This window comes from Anas acuta, chromosome 8, assembly GCF_963932015.1.
Source record: "Anas acuta chromosome 8, bAnaAcu1.1, whole genome shotgun sequence".
NCBI lineage: Eukaryota > Metazoa > Chordata > Aves > Anseriformes > Anatidae > Anas > Anas acuta.
The window spans coordinates 25,324,996-25,346,552 of record NC_088986.1 but is presented as its reverse complement, the minus strand read 5'-3'; the positions used below and the strand labels follow the sequence as shown (position 1 = coordinate 25,346,552).

At 34.7% G+C, this 21,557-nt stretch overlaps 1 protein-coding gene across 4 annotated transcripts in view; it reads left to right on the top strand.

Moving 5' to 3' along the window:
- Positions 1–21,557, top strand: part of DENND1B (DENN domain containing 1B) — a 188,316-nt gene that overhangs the window by 153,715 nt on the left and 13,044 nt on the right. For all 4 annotated transcript variants that reach the window (XM_068689753.1, XM_068689754.1, XM_068689752.1 and 1 more), the window contains 5 exons: positions 3,032–3,122; positions 6,084–6,124; positions 6,994–7,062; positions 9,569–9,625; positions 10,426–10,536. In XM_068689753.1, coding sequence (XP_068545854.1) covers positions 3,032–3,122; positions 6,084–6,124; positions 6,994–7,062; positions 9,569–9,625; positions 10,426–10,536 — 369 coding nt within the window. The remainder of the gene's footprint in view (positions 1–3,031; positions 3,123–6,083; positions 6,125–6,993; positions 7,063–9,568; positions 9,626–10,425; positions 10,537–21,557) is intronic.

Here is a 21,557-nt window from a genome sequence, read left to right as displayed (position 1 = left end):
TAATAATAATTATTATTATTATTATTATTATTATTATTATTATTATTATTATTATTATTCTTACATAAGGGATATTTAATCATATTCTATTTTTTCATATAAAGTAAATAACTATTTTTTGTAGAATAAATATTCTTAGTTCCTGATTTAACATTCTGTATACTTTCATTACATCTTTTCCTTCCACCCCCCTTCTTTAATGAGGGTAACACTGATGGTAGATGATCTTTAAATCAAACTTCAAATATAAGCAATTAATAATAGCACCCCACATGTGAAATACTTCTTTTGAATGTACGGGGATAATATTACTTAATTTATGGATTTAAAATGAAAACTGATGTTAAACTATTTCATTAAGCAATATAATTGTATTAATAAAATAATCCACAACAGTTTTTGGTAATTGTTTCTAAGATGCCAGGGAATGCTATCTAGAAAAATAAATAATGATTATGTGATTAGGACATGAAGAGTCACAAGTCTTGTGACTCAAGCAAATTATTAACACTAGTAATTTCAGTTTTCATTTGCAAGCTTCCTGAGAGAGCTTTCTTTTTCCGAATGTGTTGAGCTGCTGTTGTGTGGAAAGTAAGATGTTTTCATTGCTTCTACCAAATTCTTGTCCTTAATAATTGGTGAATTTACTTGTAACTTTCACTGCTGCCTAAATAAAGAATTGGGTTTAGCTCACAAAACATCATCTCTCCTCCATCACCCCCACTTTTTAGCAGCTATGCAACAAGGTCTATATTTTATTTTCAGAATTCAAAATTATTTAAGTATGGTAGTTCTATCTTTAGTCAGCTAGAAACCAAGAGTAGCATTGGAGTTACTGTTTTTCAATAAAGTGGTAGTTAAGCAGGGGGTCTCTGGATCTAAAAATAAGAAAATGAATTACTTGAACTAACAGGCCCTGATTTTCCAAGGGTGTATGGCTTTGAAAAATAGGAAGAAAAAACCATACAGTGTATGTATGACTGCAAGTGCTGTTGTTCGTTTCATGCAGTGATTAAAATGCAACTCATAACTGTAATTTACTGAAAAGTAATAACTACTAATACAGCTAGTAGCACTATCTCTTTCTTTAAATAATTCAAATATATTTTTGGTAGCAGATCTGTTTGTCAGTATTTACATTAAATACTCAATTGGATTAGTCCTCTAAAAACTAAAATTCAGTCAGTGTCTCAGCCTGCTGTTGATAGAATTTTACCAAATGTTGAATATCTGTAAATCTTATGTTAGTTTATAGTATGGAATGAGTTCATAACATTCCCCAAAGAAGTAACACCTTTCTGTTCCAAGGCTTCCTCTCCTTTTCTCTCCTTCCCTCAGCAGTAGCTAAAGATGCTCTTATCTCTCTTCTTACTGTGAAATAATCCAGTGATCCCATAGTGTGTGACCATGAACCCAGCATATTTGGAAAAAAGCCAACTTGGAGGAAAATGAAGAGAAAAAAAAAAAAGGAATTTAGACAAGAAAGAGAAAGGACTGGTTATCTTTGTGCTTGCCTTATTATTGCTGCTGGAATTTTTGTATTCTTAGAATGTAATTTGTTTCATGTCACTAGTCTGCTCATTGACAAGCATCAGATTGTCACTGACATTGTTTGGATAATCTGTAGTAATATATGACATAACCAAATAATTAATTTTGGTCAGTTCCTATGTACTGTTTAGTACCAGGGAATAACTCATATTTCTTGCTACAAGATGAACTGTGTATAATTGGAAAAGTGCTTTCACACTTATCTCTCAGACTTGAGTTAGCCTTTTCAAAATAAAAAAGGAGAGATTGCTTCTTGAAAGGATTTTAAACCTTTAAAAATATGCTTGTAATTCTTTGAACCCTGTTAAATCTTGAAAAGAATGTTTGCATTTCTTCTGAGAGGTTTAATCATTAGCTATCTTATTTTGACTCTTTCTGGCCTATCTGAATAATTTCAGTCTTTATCTACACACATTATTTGGATGTAAATCTGACTACTAATGCAGCTGCAACCTGTGCGTAAGCATGACTATTTTAATATGCACCTGTAGATGCAACTAAATTACTGGTTAAAAAATGGCAAACAGATGTGTTAGAACTTCAGAAATACAGCAGACGAAACCCTGAACTGTGCTCAGTTGGGTGGAGAGAATCTTAGGTGTCTGCCTTGGCATCATGCCTTACTTTGTTTTGATATTTTGTGTGTCATATTCCCATACACAGGAGTGGAAGGTCCTTCAAGTTAGCTTACGTGCTGGCAATCAAAATCAAGTCGCTGCTGCTACCATTTCTGAAACCAAGCCACAGCAATCCTCTGGTGTTTCAGTATAGACTGTTTTGCTCCAATTTCCCCTCACTTAACTGTCCATATAGGGTCACTTCTAACGTAAAACATATATATTGAACTTTTAATGGGAATTGATTAGACATCGTAGCCTATTGTGTCTTTGAACTGCACGGGGTGAAATGTTTCTAGCTATTCTGGAACTGTTCTGTGCACTTCAACAAGTTTTACTTTGGACCCATTGATGTGTCTACAGAAAAGGAAGTCTGTTTACGATGTAGCTTTCTGTTTACGATAAGGAGTAACCTTTGGACTTTGGAGCAGAACATCAAGGATTTCTCAGCTGTCTTTTATTGATTATGATTATGCAGAGCTAGCATTTGTAAGGAAATAAAATACTTTTATGCAATGAGAAAAGGAAGAAAAACTTGAAAGTCATCAAAAGTACTCTGAACAAACTGATTTGAACGTTCATTGGCTATAAAATTTTACAAATTTATTAGTAAATTTTGCACAATACATATAATTTACTCAATATGCATAAAAAGTGCAGAAACTCTGTAAGTACAGTGATATTTTTGTCTGATATTCAGACATTTCTGATGCTTGTAGCTGCAAAATCCGTCTAAAAGCAATACAGTATCCTGAAGCCATACATTATCTTGAAAGCACAAATTCCCTTGTAACATATACACTTAAACTTCTAACACTCTAAAAAAAATAGAAGGGCCAACAAAGTGTGACTTTTTTTTTCAGTTTATTGATGGTCGACTATCAAAATTAAATGCAGGAAGGGGATTCTCCGATGTTTTTGAAGAAGAAATCACAACAGGAGGCTTTTGTGGAGGTACAGTTCTAATTTGCGTATACTTATTGGTTGTTTTTCTCTGAGAGCTGTTCAACATGGTGATGTCCTTATGATATCCTATAAATTTTAGAAGTCGTATTTTTACTCTCTCAGTGTTTCCATTCATTCTTGGAAAGGTTTTAGCCTTTAACAAATCACTGCTAGGACATGTATTAGTATGAATATAGTTATGTCAGTATTAAATCAAGATACATTGTTTTAATCCAGTAAAATAATACTTTGATTTCAAGAAGTGATGAAATGTCACTATGCACGTCACTAATTGCATGTTATCTGCATGTTTATATGGCTTGATAAATTCTATGCAAGCTATTTAAAAATAATCTTGAAATTTGTCCTGCCGATTTTTTTCTAGATAGTTAACATTTTTCAAAAACACTCCTAACTTCTTTTTTACATCTAATTATTACTGCGGTGCAGAAAATAATGATTTCCTGACTGTTTAGATGAATACTAACTCTAGCAAGTGTGTTACTCATAAATAAATAAATAAATTTATCTATCATCTGAGGAGGAACGTTGAAAATTATATTGAAAATTATACCCTCTTCATTAAAAAGAAAACCAAGGTATTATTCCTTGCGCTGTTTCCCTTGGTTGTATTCACTGCCGTTTTTTTTAACACTTATTTACACTAGTTAGCTTAAAAGTTAACCCATGTAGAAGAGTGTGTACTGAATCTATTTCTGATTATTACAGGATTATTGAATAGTTTCCTGTTAAACATTTATATGCTCTATCTGCTATATTGCTTTTTAAGGTACCATATTTGCTATTGAAGTGTTAGATGACAACATGCATGACACAGCACAAGTACTATTTTATGGTCAATCTTGAAAGTAGAGTAAAAGTGTCCTTAATAAATGGAAGTTCTGTGATTTGAACAAATCCACCAAGTTGCACATGGCAGGTTTGGATGGACATCCTTCACAAAGCTGCCCTATGTGTGCATATTCACAGAGGAGATAACTTGGCACACACACAGGAATCATGGAGTGGTACAGAATCATCTTTACCTTCTGCAGAACACCTTTGTTATACTCAGAGTACATCAGTCCTTCTGTTAAAGATTTTCAGTGCCTTCTCCTGCCTTCTGTGTCTTGTGCTGTGATCTGGCACATAATGGCACATAATTTGTGTTTTTTTTTTATTTGTTTTGTGTTTTTTTTTTTTTTCTTGATTAAAGTGCAGTTAAGTTAAACAGAGATTTGCTTCTTTTCTGCCATTATGGTGTAACTTAGGCTGCTCTGTAAACAGATTGTAGGCATTGAGCATCCATTACTCAGATAGGTGATGTCAGTATTTGGAGTCCGTTTGCTCACTGCAGTCAGGGGGTCAAGAGGCTGCAATAAAACTACATTAAAACTGAGATAAAGTTTGCTTTTGGGCCATGCTCTGGCAGCTTGTGAACCATATCTCACCTGGTCATGCTTGCAAGGGGGTACTTGGCTTCAGGAGCCATTCTTGCTTAGATTGCACTGTGTGCATACTTTTCAAGTCAGACAAGCTGTATATTGCCAAGTTGTGGACAAATTGCTTAGAACATATATTCAATATTTACATAACTGCCTTCTCATTATCATTATGAAGTGCAGGGCTAACAATATGCATGCAATGGAAGGTGGTGTTTTGTGACACTAAAGAAGTAGAACTATGATCTCTTTGCAGAGTGGAATCCCATCCACTTGATCAGGTGGTCCAAAATTAAAAAAACAAAATACCGTAGGTGGAACCTCGCATTCAGAAACATCACAGAAAGATAGCGAGCTATAAGCTGTGAAATGAACAAGTGAATGTATTCTGTGGTATAGAGAGTATAATTTAAAAGGTACAAAATCAAATGGAAAATGTTTTTTAAGTAATATCTTTTTAAATTCACATTTTCCCACATATGCAATCATAACTAAACCAGTTGAGAAAATCAAACTGGAAATTGGAAAATAAAATGTTGATTCCTTTATTTTTTATAAATCATTTTTGTTTCAGTTACCTGGTCAAGATTTATTTCCCTAAATGGTACTAGTGTCATTGCTAGTAGTACAAGAAAACAGTGAAAAAGTTAAAGCCTTTGAACCTCTGTTCTCATAATTGTTTATTTCAAGGGTCTGCATTTTCTTGTCAGGAGTTTCAACTCTGGCTCAGGGTATGCAGTGTTAGCATTGCCTTTCTGTAAACGAATATATACTGATTTTTTGTTGTTGTGGTTTTGTATTTATTGACGTCTCTTAAGTCTCTACCCAAGTACTAGACAGTTAAAACTTGGTGATTTTCTGTGGTCTCTTGTACTATCTCTAGTAATTGTTTAAGTCACGGTCCATGAAAGATACAGCTCAGACATGGAAAGAGTGACAGCATGGGCCAGATGATATGTGAATATTGAATAAAAAAAAAAAAAGGAAAGTAGATACAGTTAATGTTTTACAATAATTTCTCCTACACGAGGACATGGTGATGCCATAATCCTTGGGCTTTTCTCTGTTGTTTTTTTTTCTCTGGGATATCTTTCCTTGGGTACCATCTGCAGTCCATATCATTGTCTTACTTGAAAGTTTACCCAGGGGGATCATTATGCTTGAATGAAGTTCATTTATATGTTATTTTCTTCATGCTGGTGTATTTATTTTTTTTAGAATTTTTAGCATTATGTTACTGTACTTTTAATTTTGCTTTGTACCTCAATTGGAGTTAAAAAGAAAAAGAAAAAAAAAAGTGTGTGGTGAAGAGAAACTTTTACAAATAAAACAGAAAACATTAAATAAGAGAACTGTTTTTCTTCTTAGTGTACATATGTTCTTATCTTTAAATATCATGTCTATCTGTGAAGAATCAAATTAATGAATAATCCTCTAACAGAACTTTTTATGCAGATTGTAAGGAGAGTTGAAACTTAAAATATTGAATGTATGTTTGATTTTGATTTATGTTCCATTTTAATTTCAGGAAATTCAAGATCTTATCAGCAGTGGATGGATACAGTGAAGGTATAAATATTTTGTTGGTTAAGTAATTTATTTTTGAAGAAAAAGAAAACAAACTTAAAAACAAACAAACAAACAAACAACCTATATCGTGGACTGCCTTTTCTTTAAGCCTTTGTCCTCTTCATTATATGTATGTATGTAATGGTAAGTGTTAGTTCATTTGGAAAGAAAGTATAAGAATATTCTATAGTAAACAACATATCTTTGGTATATGCAAGAATTATATGTTGTTTATTTTCTTGGTGAAAAAGAAGTCCCATCCTTAAAACAAATGCGTAAACACACAAGGTGCTTCTGTAAACATACAGAAGAGTTTCAGTGTGTTCCCTATCATACTGCATTCCGTAACTGTGAATTAGTTGTGACAACACAATTTGATATGAAGTTTATCACTTCTAGTAAACAGCAATATAGTTAATATAGATTTGTATAGTTTGACTAGCAGAAGACCCTTGTAACCTTGTTATTCTTCAGGATTAGGAAAATATATTATTTTAGATTAACAGAATTCTTGTGTGATTAGTTATTTATTTCAGGTCAAAGTATTTCGGAGTTACATAATATAAGATAGGAGCACATGAAGAATAGCCAGAACTTCTGAATTGATTTTGAAATGGTAACAGTGAATGAAGAATGAAGATACATCATTCTGTTAGAATGCATTGATAAATGTGTCAGCTATGATAATGACATACTGTAACCCTCCTGTATCTGCAGAAAGTAGGTTGTGGAGGAAACACAGCTGTGGTTATTCTTACTAATTTAAGATTGTTATTTCTTTATGGCACACTGTTGATTTCCTTGATGTTGTCTTAACTTTTGACTTATGTTATAAATCTTACTAATATACAATGTTTTGTACATTGCAGAAAGGTGGTGCAATGATCAACACAGCAATGACCAAAGCCACTCCGGCTGTGAAAACAGCATATAAATTTGTAAGATATCTATATCAAATAAGTATTACGTAAAAATGTCATAACTACCTACCACCTCTGATTCTTCCTGAATACTGAAAAACTGAAGTATTTTACAAAAGTTTTGCAGAAAAACACTTCTGCCTGCAGAATGCTTTTGGCTTCATTCGTTTTCTCATAGAGCACCAGGGTTTAGAACTGGTTCAGTGTCTTACAGATAGCTTGTACATAACAATAGATATTTTCAAAGTGTCAATGCACTGTTATTGTTGCAATCATAATACACACTGGGAGCTTATTTGAATATCATTTAGGTGGTTGATACATGGTTGTAAATTAATCCTAACATGATGACAACATGATCAAAATATGGACACTGAAAATAGAAATTCTCATTTACACTAAGGTCCGGTAGCAACTCATGCATTGGAAAGTTAACATGAATCTAAAACATTCTGTAAATTTACATTTAATTATAAATACAGTGTTACAGTATGTAGTTATAACATGTGTAGTATTAACATATGCAGAAAATCTTCTCTATTCAGAAGATGGTGCAGGACAAATGGACTCCTGGCTTACACAGATGGAATTTCTCTTTGGCACTAAGTGCTACTCTACTGTAAAGAGGTGGTAGAGCATCAAAAATGCATGCAGCAGTCTTTTTTGTCATTTTCTGTTTTAAAAATCATATCAGAATACTCATGTTTATCTATATAATGCTTATACCTTTAAACTTTAAATATCTTGGTCTAAAATACTGCCTAACCAATAAAGCATGTTAAATTAAAAGGTACTATCTGGTATGGAAAGAAAAAAAAGGCAAGAGATTAAAATGAAATGGGAAGTATTTTAAGGTTAGATTTTTAGATATATGAGAAAAGACTTTTAGCTTCCTTTTTGCTCTTCCAACTGTTTCAATAGTTGGATGCATAATAAGTAGTCCTGAATAAATCAGAACATCAGTCTAAGCTAGTATACTTCAAGTAAAGTTCTCAAAGAGAATTTTTAATTTTATATCAATTGCAAAACACAGCAGTCATGAAGAGAAAAACAGGTAAATAAATTAAATATAACTCATATTCATGTACTCATTTATAATTCAAAAAATTATTCATTAATGGGTTATTCGGAAATTATTATTCTTTGGTTTATATTAGCTTAGGCAGTGGTTACATGATCTCCCAGCACTCAATTTTGGTAATTGTCTTTGATAATCAAGATTCTTCTAAGTGAACTGCTGTTTATGCTAAGGAACACTGGTAAATTTTTTAAGGATCTGTCTGTTTACGATATTCTCCTTTAATTTCTCATACTGTTGCCCTTCTCTAGCCTACTACTAGAGAAATGAAATATGCATTTCATAGTTGCTACATAACTATTTGGTAGCCTTGAGTAAATAATGTGATTGATACCATCCCTCAGTGTTAGAACAAAGCACTCCTAAGTGCATCCAAATGCAGTGAGTGTGAACTGCAAAGTTAAAAGTGGCTCTCAGTTTAGCATCTGCTACATGGCACCCCATTGTGCTGTTATTGAGCTTATAGATGTATGATTTAAGGATCAAAAAGACTCTCTGACCTCTTGAATCAAGAAAATGATTTTCTTTTTCTGAATTTCCAGGTACAGAAAAATGTACAAAAATAGGTGGTTTCCACAGATTTATGCCCCCAACCATATTTTAAAACGTCCTATTTTTAAGGCAATCTTGAAAACTTTTCTAGCTCTTTGCTATATTAACCGTATTCATATAGGCAAAATACCCCTTCTGTTAGGCTTAGTTTTTTTTTGTTTGTTTGTTTTTGTTCCCTTCACCACAATATATACTTGTTTTTTCCTCTCTATCTCCCTCTCTCCCTCCCTCATTCTTTCTTTTTTTCACATGTACATGGTATCCTGTACTGATAATTCATTTCTCTATTGAAGAACATTCTTGGCTGTTTTCTATGCTACAGTGATCCTTAGCTGACTATTTTAATACATACAGAATTCTCCCCTAAATAGCAGCACTATTCTGTTCAGCAACACTGGGCGAAATCTCCATCTGCATATGAAATCACTTCATTTCTCTTAAGATTGATGTTGCCCTGCAAGTTGCCAGACTGGAACACTGTAACAGTCATCTTGAAAATCTTAACATTTTTCCAGCATGCCTTGCTGCTAAAATAGCCTTTTAAATTTAAAGGACCACTTGCAAAAAAGAACTGATGTTAAAGACCATTTTTAGCTCGTCTTCAGTAATATCAGAGATTTTTTTAGCATATATGTTTTTACAACACTGGCATGCATGTACTGAAAAAACACCTTAAATATACTGATAAAGCACGAATACATAAAACATACTGACAAAGCACATATGAAATTTGTGATAGATTATTGTCCTTCTTTTCATAGCACCTGGTATGTAAAAAAGATAAGTAAAAAATAAGTAGAGAAAAAATAAGTAAAATAAGTATGGTATCTTAAGGCATGTTCCATGACTACAGCCAGTGTCTTACAGAGCTACCTAAGTCTTTTAATTTTCTAGGCAAAAAATCACGCAAGGCAAGGAATACAAGAAGTGAGGAGTAAGTTGAAACACAAGGTATGTAGTACATTTTTTACTTTCTTACCTTGCTTCATGTATGTTTGAAGCTTATACTTTACAAATCGCATGAGATTTGTGTTTTTAATGACTTTTGAAATGTGCTTAGCCCTTTGTTCAACGATACATTTTTCATAACGAGCCCTCTGGCAACTATCTGTCATTCGATGCATCCACTGAATAATCTCTTTATTGTTTGCATATTTTATCATAAAACAACAGAGGTCTTCAAAGATACATTAACAGCATGTATGTTTTCATAAAGTTGATTGCTTTGATATCACAATTGAAGCCTTTGCTTCAAGCTGAGAATTTGAGATGGAAATCTTACAGTGCAATGTATTTCAGAAGGTGTAGTTGTCTGGTTTGGTTTTGTAAGGTATGTGAACAATTGAAGTGTTCAAAAATGAAGACATAGTTTCATTTTGCAAAAGGGACATTGCAGAAATATCAGAAAAGGCATTTTACATGTTTTGTAGCTGCATCGCCTGAACATTTTGTTTCCACTCGAGATTTTTCTTTAGGAAGAAAGAAGCATTTTAAAAATATCTTTATGCTATTTAAAGAAAGCTTTCAAAAATACTTCCTAGACATTTGAACAATTCATCTTTTAAATGACAATGTTGATAATTTGGCTTCTTGAAAGGCTAAATTTGATTTTCTTACTACAGATGGTATTTTCATGACAGTAATGGATTGTGGCAAGATAATTTTGAATGCTTTCTGCATGCATAATGTAAAGGGTACATTTGCAGATAATGATTATAAATAAAGAAATTTAAATCTGTTTTGTTGCATAGGAGAGTGAGGAAGAGTATGGAACTTGCAGCACTGGTGCAGTACAGAGTGCTTCAGTCTACACATCGCATAATGAGAAAAGAGGAAACTCAGAAAAACGAAGACTTGCACAGGTAAGGCTCCTGAAACTTCTGTCCTTATTCATATGATTATGAGTAAATTTTTTTCCAGCTATTGTAATGCACCAGTGAATCTGTTTAAGATTACTGTCTGTGTTTAAATAGTGTGATTGAAAGGCTATGTTTATAGTAATACTTCTGTCATAGTATACTGCTCAAAAGTAGAAAAAAAATGCTATTCATGCTTCATCCCTGTTGAGGTGGGGGGGAAACAGGAGATTTATCAGTATAGATCTGAGATTTAATTTAGACTTAAATGCTGTTTTTGATAACGGCTTCTCACAAAAAAACACCTTCTGCTCTATTCACAGATCTGTGTTAAGCTTTTTTAATAAGTTTCTTATAGTTGGACTCATCAATATTGCATTTATAATAAATTGATTTGACAGTTGCATGGCTGTTAGCCTTGTTCAGATAGTTACGACTTACTAGTTTACTAAGTCATCTAGTTAATACGGTGTCAATCTCTTACCCTTTTGTTCTCTAATCCGTTCTAGTCTTGAATTGCAGTAACAGGTGTAATGTTTCAACTTTGGAAAAGTGTTTTAATATCTCTGCATTCATTTTGATGGTTTTATCTCAAAGATATCTATAAAGTAGGTATTGTAATACTGTTTTACTCAACAAATGCCTGTGTATGTGTGAATTTTAATGTGTGGGTATAGATTTTATGCTATATTGTACTTTTAATGCCTGTAATGAATTTTTATATGTGGATTTTTACTGCATATATTTTCATCAGATACAAAATACAGAAATGCAGGCCAGCTGATATAGTAGCATTTTTTTAAAAACTTTAGATAGCGCTATGATAACACTGAATTGTGCATGTAATCAATTTAGTTCTGAATTAGTTCAGTTTTATCCCTAAAGTTTTTGAAATGTAGTGTAAAATTGATACAGATTATTGCTAAATAATGTTGAAATTGTACATTAGGGTTAAGTCATTATTTTTTGTAGTATTATAAACAACAAAAGGATTTTCTGCTTTAATTATTTAGGCAGTGTTTAGTTTGTACATGTTTTCATGATCCCTTTAAAGCCAGTGATAAAGTGTTAAGCTATGTGCCCTCAGTGTATTTTTATGCATAGGCAACTGTGGTGCCTCTGTTCCTTCAGGAACTTCTGTACAGCACATTTTCTTCACTGGGTATCAGAACAGAAGATATCCTTTGCTATGTGTATGACTCTAGAACTGTAATGTTAATAACAGGAATGGGTTCTTATAATATTACTTCTAATTGATAACTTATTTTAATATATAGCACACCACACCAAAATAGGCAGATTAGTGTGGTCGATCTACAATTGTATGTATCTGTGTAAACATGTAACACAAATGTACTCTTACAGTCAGTGAATTTCTATAGGCTGCTTTTATTAAGGAAATAAAAGCAGTGTTTTACTAGTATGGTAGTAGTCCTGCCTGCTGCTAAGTACAGGAGTCTAGGGTTACAAAAGAATATGATTTACCTCCATGCAATTTAGCATTTCTCTTGAAGTCTTGTTCTGGCACAACAATTAAATTTCTGTATGCTTGTTTGTATAGTGCTAAATCCCAATATTATTGCTGTTTGTGTCAGTCATTTTGAAAACAAGACATAAAGAGTGCGTGTAATTCCATAGCTCTGTATGCATTTATACGTATTACACATGCATGTATATACACACACATACAGGTATGTACATGTATAGGGTTTGTTTACAGGCAAAGCAGTGTAACTAATGGCCCACAGTCTAGCCGTGCTGCATCCAGCATGTCCCAGGTCTTCTAAGCTCTCTTCCCAGATGCCACCTGAGCCCAGGCTGGGGGAAGGAGCAGGGTGGTCTCTCCCTGGAACTCTGGTCTTACACCATTGCCTTCCCCTCTCGTTTACACTGTTTTCCTCCTCCCCAAAAGTAAACAAAGCAAAGATTTCCCCCAAATAAGTCTGCTGTTGCTTCTCTTACGTTTTTTTGTGTTGTTGTTTGTTTGTTTTTTCCCCTTTAAGTGTTTGAATAAGATAAAATAAATGCAATTTATTTTATAGTTAGGTGCTAATTTTAAACTTTACGCCCAAATAAAAAATATATGTAGATATTCACAAGTGCATAAGAGAGACTATGATTTAGTTCTGAATCTGTAGCATAAAACAAGTGAATCTCATTGTTTGCTACTATTAAAAAATTTAATATTTTTTCTGTAACTGTTTATTGCTGCAGATGAACCTTTCCCCCCAGATTTCTGAAACAGTACCCTTGAGTGTCAATAGCAGTAGTAGTGCTAACCTGGCAGTTCATGCACTTTGATAGATATCTAAAATAGGGACTGGGTATTGATTACATTGCGACATCAATGTATTTGAATATCCCCTCAAAACCTAAACAAACAACAAACAGAAGAGAGTGCTTTTTAATAATTTTGTTCCAATCTAGAGGCACCTCTGCACTTTCTCTCTCTTTCATATTATTTTAAAACTTGTAAATATAAGGAATTTGTTACTACATTTTGTGTCATGTTTGATGTATATGTTGAGCTATTCATTCTCCAGTGCTTGGAAACAATTAAATACCAACTAATAGTTATCTGAGATACTGTAAAGTGTATTTCATTTGAAACATTGTGTATGATACAAAAGTTTCCTTCGCTCTAAAAGACCATTTTAAAGGTTGGTTTATAACGGGGTTTGGGGGGCTGGGGATGTTTGCTTTACAATAGAAAGTGAATCTGCTTTTACCCCAATAAATAGTAGTTTGTATGTGGGTCTGCTAATTAGTACGGTTATTTCCTGTTTTGTTGATGAGGCTTTAATAAATGTCAAGGGTACAGCCATGAAGATCTCCCAATTAGGCTTTGCGTTTGTAAAACCCAGCCCCTTTGCTTTTGTGTGAAGATGACAGTTCCAACTGCAGCCTCAGCCTAACAGGGCTCAAGGGAAAGGATACTTCTCTGGTTTTATTGAAAACAAGGCCAGTTTGGCCCAGGGAGAATACCAGCACTGGTCACAGTGCAGAGCGGTTTTTAACAATGAATATTTACTAAGCTTTATCACTTCTGTCATAGTGGTTTTATTATATTATTTTTTTTGCCAGATCGGCAATAGGCTTTAAAAAACAAAACAACAACAACAACAAAACGGTAAATCAAAACAAATCGTAGCATGTAAAATAGCTGTCAAAATCTAATTGGAGGATAAATAATTCAATGTGTTATTGCAAACTGTAGTGGTCAGCTTGCCCTCCTATAATTTGCATTTTGAAAATCTTTCCTAAAAAAAATAAAGTAAAAATAACATGAGCACACTTGTGCCTGTGTGCATGCACACTTGCATACACACAATTAATCTTTACCTAAGATGAATTGTTCTATCTCTGTAATATTCTTTTGAGCTTACTCTTGCTTAGGTTAGCTGTTCTAGGCTTTTTATACGTGTGTGAGCTTAACTATATTGCAAGTCAACATTAACAGATGGATTGCCCTAAGCAAGGGAAAACCACAACAACAAAATCTAGTGAAAGTGGAGGATTGAAGCTTTTTATTGTTAAGCCTTATTAAAACCTTGGCATGTGCACTGCTGTTAACTGTTTCATGTCTAGATCTAATAACAAGTCTGATATATTTTATCTTCTACTTTAATTAGACAGAGAGAATATGATATATAAGAAATTACCATCTATACATTTTTGAAATAAAAATTAATGCAAGCATGAGGTTGCTTCAACTCTTTTTGCAGTATCTTGCCAACAATATTGTTGAGTTCCTTTAACTATTGATGAGAGAGGTATGGTAGTGCATGTATTAGACTACTGAGCATTCAGTTTTTGCATAATCCATTTTAATTCTGTTTTGTTACATACACCCAGGTAATGATTTCAAGGTAGACAAGGACCTAAATGCAGCAGGAGCTCTACAAAATTGCTCAAAATAAATAATTGAAAAGAGAATGTGTCTATTATGAACCTGGTTAGAATGCCAGGAAGATCTGTTTGATTTCATGAATAAGATCTTTGTAATTTTACTGTTACATCAGGTGATATGGTAGCTTATTAAAAATGGAGCATTTAGGGATGTAAATAGTACTAATGTATTTAGTGGCTAATAAAATATCCTTGCAGATTTGCAGAATGCCAAGTAACAAGTACGAGTTCATTTTATAATGAGTAAGTTAGCAACGCTCCCTTGTCTCTCAGGAAAGGTATGTAATACCTGTACCTTTAGGCATGCACTAGTCTGCAGATGCAGTGGAAACTTGGGCATTTGGATTCCAAGTGTGGATTTACCAGGAATCTCTGTGTGTCACTGCTACTTTAAATGCTTGTATATTGAAGAAGCCAAGTGAGCTACTTTCCATGACTCTGCAAGATTTAAATATAGTCTCTAAAAAGGTTTGAAAAACACTTTCGCATAAAGTAATAAAAAACAAGTTTGTCTGAACTTTTTCCTTAGTATTCCTGAGCAGAATTACCTTTCTTAAACAAACAAACCCACACAAATATAGCTCTTCCAGGTTTATTGTAGTATGTCATTAACTAGAAAGTAATTCTGCTTGCAGTAGGTGTACTTGGCTTCTCTTCAACAAAGAGAGCAAGTGTCAGGGAGGAAGATGTTTTCAGAATAACCTTACCTTCAGGAGTGCCACATTTATCAATACCCCTACAATGGCCAGCAAAATAAGTGACATAATCATTAGCTACAGAGGGCCTCGAGTAACTGATTACCTCCTAACCTGAAAAAAGATAGCGAGAGTGAGCTATTCTGAAGATATTTTTTTTCCCCACGAACATAAAAGAGGAGAGAAAATGCTTGTGATAATGCAGTACTGAATATACATATTTTATATCAGGAAACTGAACCCCTTTAAGAAAGTAAGAAAAAAAAAAAGAAAAAAAAGAAGGAAAAAAAAAACACACAAACCCACAATAATTTCAGAAATATAATAGCTCTGGTTAAGGACCTGTATCTATATTTGGAGTCAGACAATGTGCTTGACAATATTTATGCCTAAAGTCCATAGAAAATCCTGCTTGCATAGCTGGAGGTATCTTTAGCTCTCATTGACTATAATTCTACAAATTGACAGATTTCATAAATAGGAACAGCTAATTTTAATGTAAAATACATTTTGTTTAAGTGAAAAATAAATTTGAAGTAAGCTTCAGTTGATCAGTACATTCTGTTTCTTCAGCTAATATTATATAATTTGAAAATACTGTAAATATCATTTAGCTTCCCTTAAGTTGGAGAAAAATCTTTTGTCTTGGTGTGTCAAGTAAGATCTCTTCATTCTGCAAAACAGTCAGATTCCCTTTTAATTAAAAATGAAAAACCTAGGCAGCAAAAATTCAAATTGTAGATTACGAGAGTGCCCTCTCGTGGCTCTAACACCTTTCCTCAGTGGCACATGTATCCTCTGCCATGTATAAACCTTGCTTTTTATGACAGCAGACCATTTAGAAATCAAGCACTACATCCTCACATTATTATTATATATATTTTTTAAACTAGAAGATTAGCAGGATTTAATGTAACCTAACTATTTAGTTGCTTTCATGTATCATGCATGATTTTATTTTCAGGGATGCACCCTGCCAAGTAGAGCTGTAATTACCGCGTTGCTCAAAGCTTCCCCCTCGCAAGATGATAGTAGATACTGCCTCTGAGCAGTGACAGTGACTGATTTTCATTTAGTCAGGGAGCACATTTAAACAAAAAAGAAGCAATAGAGCTTTGTAAAGTGTATTTTGGTGTTTTTATAGTATGAGGTTTTTTTTTTTCCTATTCTCTGCCCAAATCTCACCATGGGTTTAAGTGGAGTATTGCAAGACTCTGGCAGTCCTGCCATTCATTTTATACCTGTAAAGTGAAATAAACCTTGCCTGTCCTTCTTCAAGTTTTGCAATATGCATCACCTGAGATATCTCTCCACTTATTACTGATTCCTTTTTTTTTTTTTTTTTTCTTTTAAAGAAATGTGGAAAGCTAAAGTAATGGTCAGGAAATTGGTCTGGATTTTTTTGTTTCCATTTGTGGTATTTGATGTAACACTTGCTTTTTTTCAGGGCAAAATCACCAGCCCATCTACCTATGATCTATCCAAGAGAGATATTTAGACAATCAAAAAGTTTGCACGTTTGCAGATGCTTTTTTTCTGGTTATTAGATCTGGTTATTAGATTTTACTTCTTTAACTAACAGAAGGGAAGCCTTCTGAGGGCCTTTCTTCTACAAGCAAGAAGGTCTGGCAGAAAAAGGCTGCTTCACAAACAGGAGAATTTATAGACATCTTCGTGTGATGGTGCTGTCTTCTGCTTAGTTGGCTGTGTTCCTTCCATATTCCTGAAGAGCAATCATGGGTAGCATTCTGGCTCCACCTAGCAAAGCAGGGAACCAAAGGGTCAATCCACCTGTGTTCCTTCCATATTGCTTTTGCCTTTTGGCCTCAAAGTTTGGAGAGCACAAACTTATGTCCAAAGCTTCAGCTCTGGTACTGTCTATTCCCTAAGCTTTTCTTTCCCTCTCTAATCCTGTAACTGAGTAGGAAGAAAAAAAAAAAAAAAACGGAATAAAGAAGTTCAATTAAAAAATAAAGTTTGCCCTGGGGGCAAAAAGAGAAAGAAGTGGAAGGAACAGAAAGAGACTTTCCTGCAGGGATCTCAGTGTCCCTGAATATGAAAACTCAGATTAAACCCACCTAATTTTAGACACTGAAATGCCCAAGTTAGTAGCAATGCTTTTTCCACAGTAAGTAGAAAGACAGAGGCAGGACCAAAGGGCATTTCGGCCCACCTAGCATCTGGATTGAATCCCAGTGCTGCCCTTCTTCGTTGCTTATTGTCTCATTTGTTAATAAAGCATCTGAAACGAGTGAAGAGTATGCATATCCGAGTCCCATCCGTGTTCCCAGGTGCCTTGTAGAGCAAGGCCCTCTTTGTCGAACAGAATACCCCTAGTGGCATCAAACAGGTGGTGGGACTCCTCTTCACTGCCCGATTCCTCTGGCTGCAAGCCTTGGACAGAAATTTATTTAGAGGCAACCTTTCTGTTCCTAAGGCACAATCACTTTTTCTTTGCAAAAGTGACTAGTCTGTCGTCATGCTTCGTACAGAGCTTCCTTCCAGAGGCTCGTCCGTAGCTTTGATGGACAGAGTTCAACACTGCTCAGGTTTTACCTTCTGTAAATCTTGTGATATTTGGTCTTCCAATTAAATTTTGAAGTTCAAAGATATATGATGTTTGTGATTATGATCACATCTGCTTCCTACCTTTTACCTTCAGTCATTCGTATTGTTCATTTAACATGTTTGTGTTTTGATAGTTCTTCCTTCCAGGAAAGTCACACGTGATCTGTCATCAGCAATTCCAACAGGGATCTTGCCATGTGATGCTTCTGCTGGTGCAAGGATACGATGCACATTTTAATGGAAATATCGATTTAACCAGCAATCTTGTTTTTTTACCTGCTTAGGAATGGTATCAAATAGATAGTGTATTCCAGCCATGTAAGCTGGGTTTACAACTCTTCTGAATCACTGAAGTCGCTCTGTGCTCCTGAGCTACATCCCGGTCTCTGGACTTGCATGTTACCTCAGAAACATGCTCCCTTTCCTGTCTTCCACATGCCTTTGTGCATATGGACATCAATTAGTTTTTCCTTTCTGTTTTTCTCTTATCTTCATCTTACACTGGAAATCTCAGGTGTCATGTTTTAAAGGACTAATGCTTCTGCTTGTCGCCAATAAAAGGAAAGCCAGGCAGCCTTTGGATGCTTCACTCTCCACAGCATGGATGCTGCGTGGCATGATGCCACAGTGTGCCAGCTGAAAATGACCATTTTTGCTAAGAATAACCACTGTGCCACAGAGAAGAATGAGACTAAGCTGGATAGTTGGGAGTGAGACCTAGCTTTAGGCAGAGTGGGGCCTCGGTCTGTTTCAGAGGGATAGGAGACGGTGCAGGCTTCCTGAGAAAAACTGCTCTGTGATTCTTCAGAGAAAATGAAACTTTATTTGCTATTTGGGGAAAAGGATCTATTTCTGAAAAAAAATACGAGCAGAAGCATGATTAATCCATAAAAATCAAAAGCAGTATTACAATATTCTCAAGTATCATCTGTATGCAGGAGTATAAATGTAGAAGGCTTAGAGTTTGTTAATTTTCCACCACGCTAATTCAGAACAGAAAGAACTGGATATGCTTTCTATGAGTAGGTACCTCAACAGATTTATCAGTCCTATAACAAATCCTACCTCAGCACTGATATTAATGTTTCATTTAACTTTATAGAAGCAGTGGAGGTCTCTATTATGTCACAGCTTACTTCTAACTTTAGTATGTAAGAGTATGTAACCCATACTCTTATCTATAAATTTCTGGTTGACTGTGTCTTTAAAAAGATTTGGGGGATTTCATGCTCTTGTAGGCTCTTTATTGCCACAGAAAAGGATTTCTTTCTCTCGTTGGGGACGTACTTCATGGATTTATTTTTCTGCATCATTTTTGTTATCAGGATCTCAGAATCAATGATGCTTTTGTCTCATGGCATATAGTTGTGCGTATTTCCAGCTGCCCCGTGCTCTTTCAAATGCACCGTGTGCATCTGAATTTATTAAAGCAGCGAAGGCTTCTGTACTAGCAAGGATGGAAGTTGTTTTGTTTATGCCGTATCCTTGAAAAAGGAAAGGCATTGAAGAAGAGAAAGTTTGGTAACTGTACTTCTGTTTTATCTCTGTTCTTTCTCTCTTTCCCCCATCAGTCTTGTCTCTTGTGGAGTGTTAGGTGAAGTGCTTTTCCTGTGATCTCATTATCCATGGCTTTAGTTTTCAGTCCTTAACTGGAAGGAAAGGCAGTGGGTTGTGGTTAACTAGAAAGTTTGACAATCTGAGATCTTTTGCCTCCCTGCTGGAGGTGAAATTGTAATTAGGTCTGTGATTGCGTTGCAGAGGATAGATGAAATAAAATAGCAAAATGTAAGTAATAGTGGATTTGTGTGTTTTGTTGTTTTTTTTTCCTCATACTGAATGAATTATCTTTAAATTGTTAAGAAAAAGCAAGCAGTACTTCATATATTTAAACCACAGTAGATATTTTTCTTTACTTGAAACTCTATATGTGTTGATATATTGAGTAGCCAGTAAATGTGAAATTATATATGTGCTGCCATTTATCAAAAGATTATTTGTTTCTCACATTGAGGACAATTAATGGCATCAGCCTTATTAAACTTCCTGCCTTACTGCTGATCAATAAGCACTCATTCCAGGAAGTTATGCTTCTGAAAGGTCTGGTGTTAAATAAAAAGCTGACATTTCAAAGATTGACTTTCATGCCCAATCAAGAGTGTAACCATCTTACATTTAAATCCTTTAGTATTCATGTATTTTGTCTGCATTTTTATGCCAAAGAAGTACATTTTGTGAGGCTACCAATGAATAGAATAGAGCAGCTTCAGGACTTACTCTCACTTTGTTTCATTCTACCCGTATTTATAGTGTCAGCACCTTTTTTTTTTCTTGGTTTCAGTGATGAGAGTTTGCCACAATTTTAACAGACCAGTTGCAGAAAGATTTTGAAGTCAGGCAGAAACCAAAGAGGACAGGTATGACCCCTCAGTCAAATGCATCACCTTTATTATTGAAATAACATTCAGGATTCAAGGCAGTTTGCCTGCAACCAGTGGAAAACAGAAGATTGTAGTAACAATGCAGTAAGTCTCGAGCTTATCAGCTGCAGCCATACAATTCCCCCAGAACATATGAGTGCCACTTCCAAAGCAAAACAGTACCAAGAACCCTCACACTCTGGGGAGCTGGGATGTCTGAACATATCCTTGCTCTGACTGTGGTTGTTCATCTGCTGTGTTTTACACAACAGCATAAAAGAGTGGTTCAACAGTGGCGTGTGCTGAGCATAAGCTCATTGTGTGATAAGTATGTGGAACCCTTCAATATTCTGAGCAAGGTGAGGGATGGGTTCTTGTGGTGCAGTGTGCCTGAAGATAAGAAAAATACAAAATGCCTGATTTTGGATTGCCTATATTATGTAAGCCAGACTAGTTGAAAGAAGCAAAACAGTTCAGTAGTTTTTAAGAAGTTTGTTGTTTTAGCTTGTAGAAAAAAAACATGACAGCAGTCTATTAAGACTTTATAAAGTTCTGGTGCAACAAGAAAGGAGTATTACAATATCATTTCTTGCGGTAATAAATGGTCTGGTTGTTATTAGAACATTGATCAGGAAGGAAGCAGAAGTCTGTCCTTTTTCATAAAATGGTATAAGAGAAGGTTACACACTTCAAAATGCAGAAAAGACAGAAATTAAAAGCTTAAATAACTGCAAACAGCAGGATACGTCAGTAATGGAAGGACTTCTTAAATGACTTTGACAGCTTTTGCAGGTGCATGTACTATGTCACTTTGCTTGGTGGAGCACTGAAAAAGATTTATGGTTCTCCTTTTGCAATTTATTAAGAGTTTCTTTCTTTGTTTTTCTTTCTTTGCAAAGTAGTCTGGACATACCCCTCCCTTGCAGTCATTTTTATTACAGCTCCTAGAGGAAAGTCACCTATTCAAAAACATGTGTTGCTTGTTGTCTCAGTGGCTAACTTGCAGAGCTGTAAACTCTGGAGAATGTTGTTATTTACAGCCAGATATTTTCCTTTCCCCCTCCCCCTTTTGGTGTAAAAATACCATTTTATTTGATTTAGTTCTTGAAATTTGTCTTGTGTAATTTTGCACCCCTAAACATTTAAATTGGTAGCAAAAATAGTTTCTCAAAGAGAAGACTGACCATCAGCAACTAGAAGTTCTGTGATTTTTTTTTTATGACATGTCCTAAGTTATGCTCCTTTGTATGATGTTATTCTTGCTTTCGCAACGTGCTTGCATAATACTGTCTGTAGGTGCTCCAAGGGGCCAAATATGGTAACTGTTATTCCTGTGGTGTTTACTGACTTTAATTTTATTCAGTTTCTGTTTTTCACAAACCCAATTTTCTGTCTATGCTCTTTGAAACATTATTTATTATGTTAAAAAATCATGGAG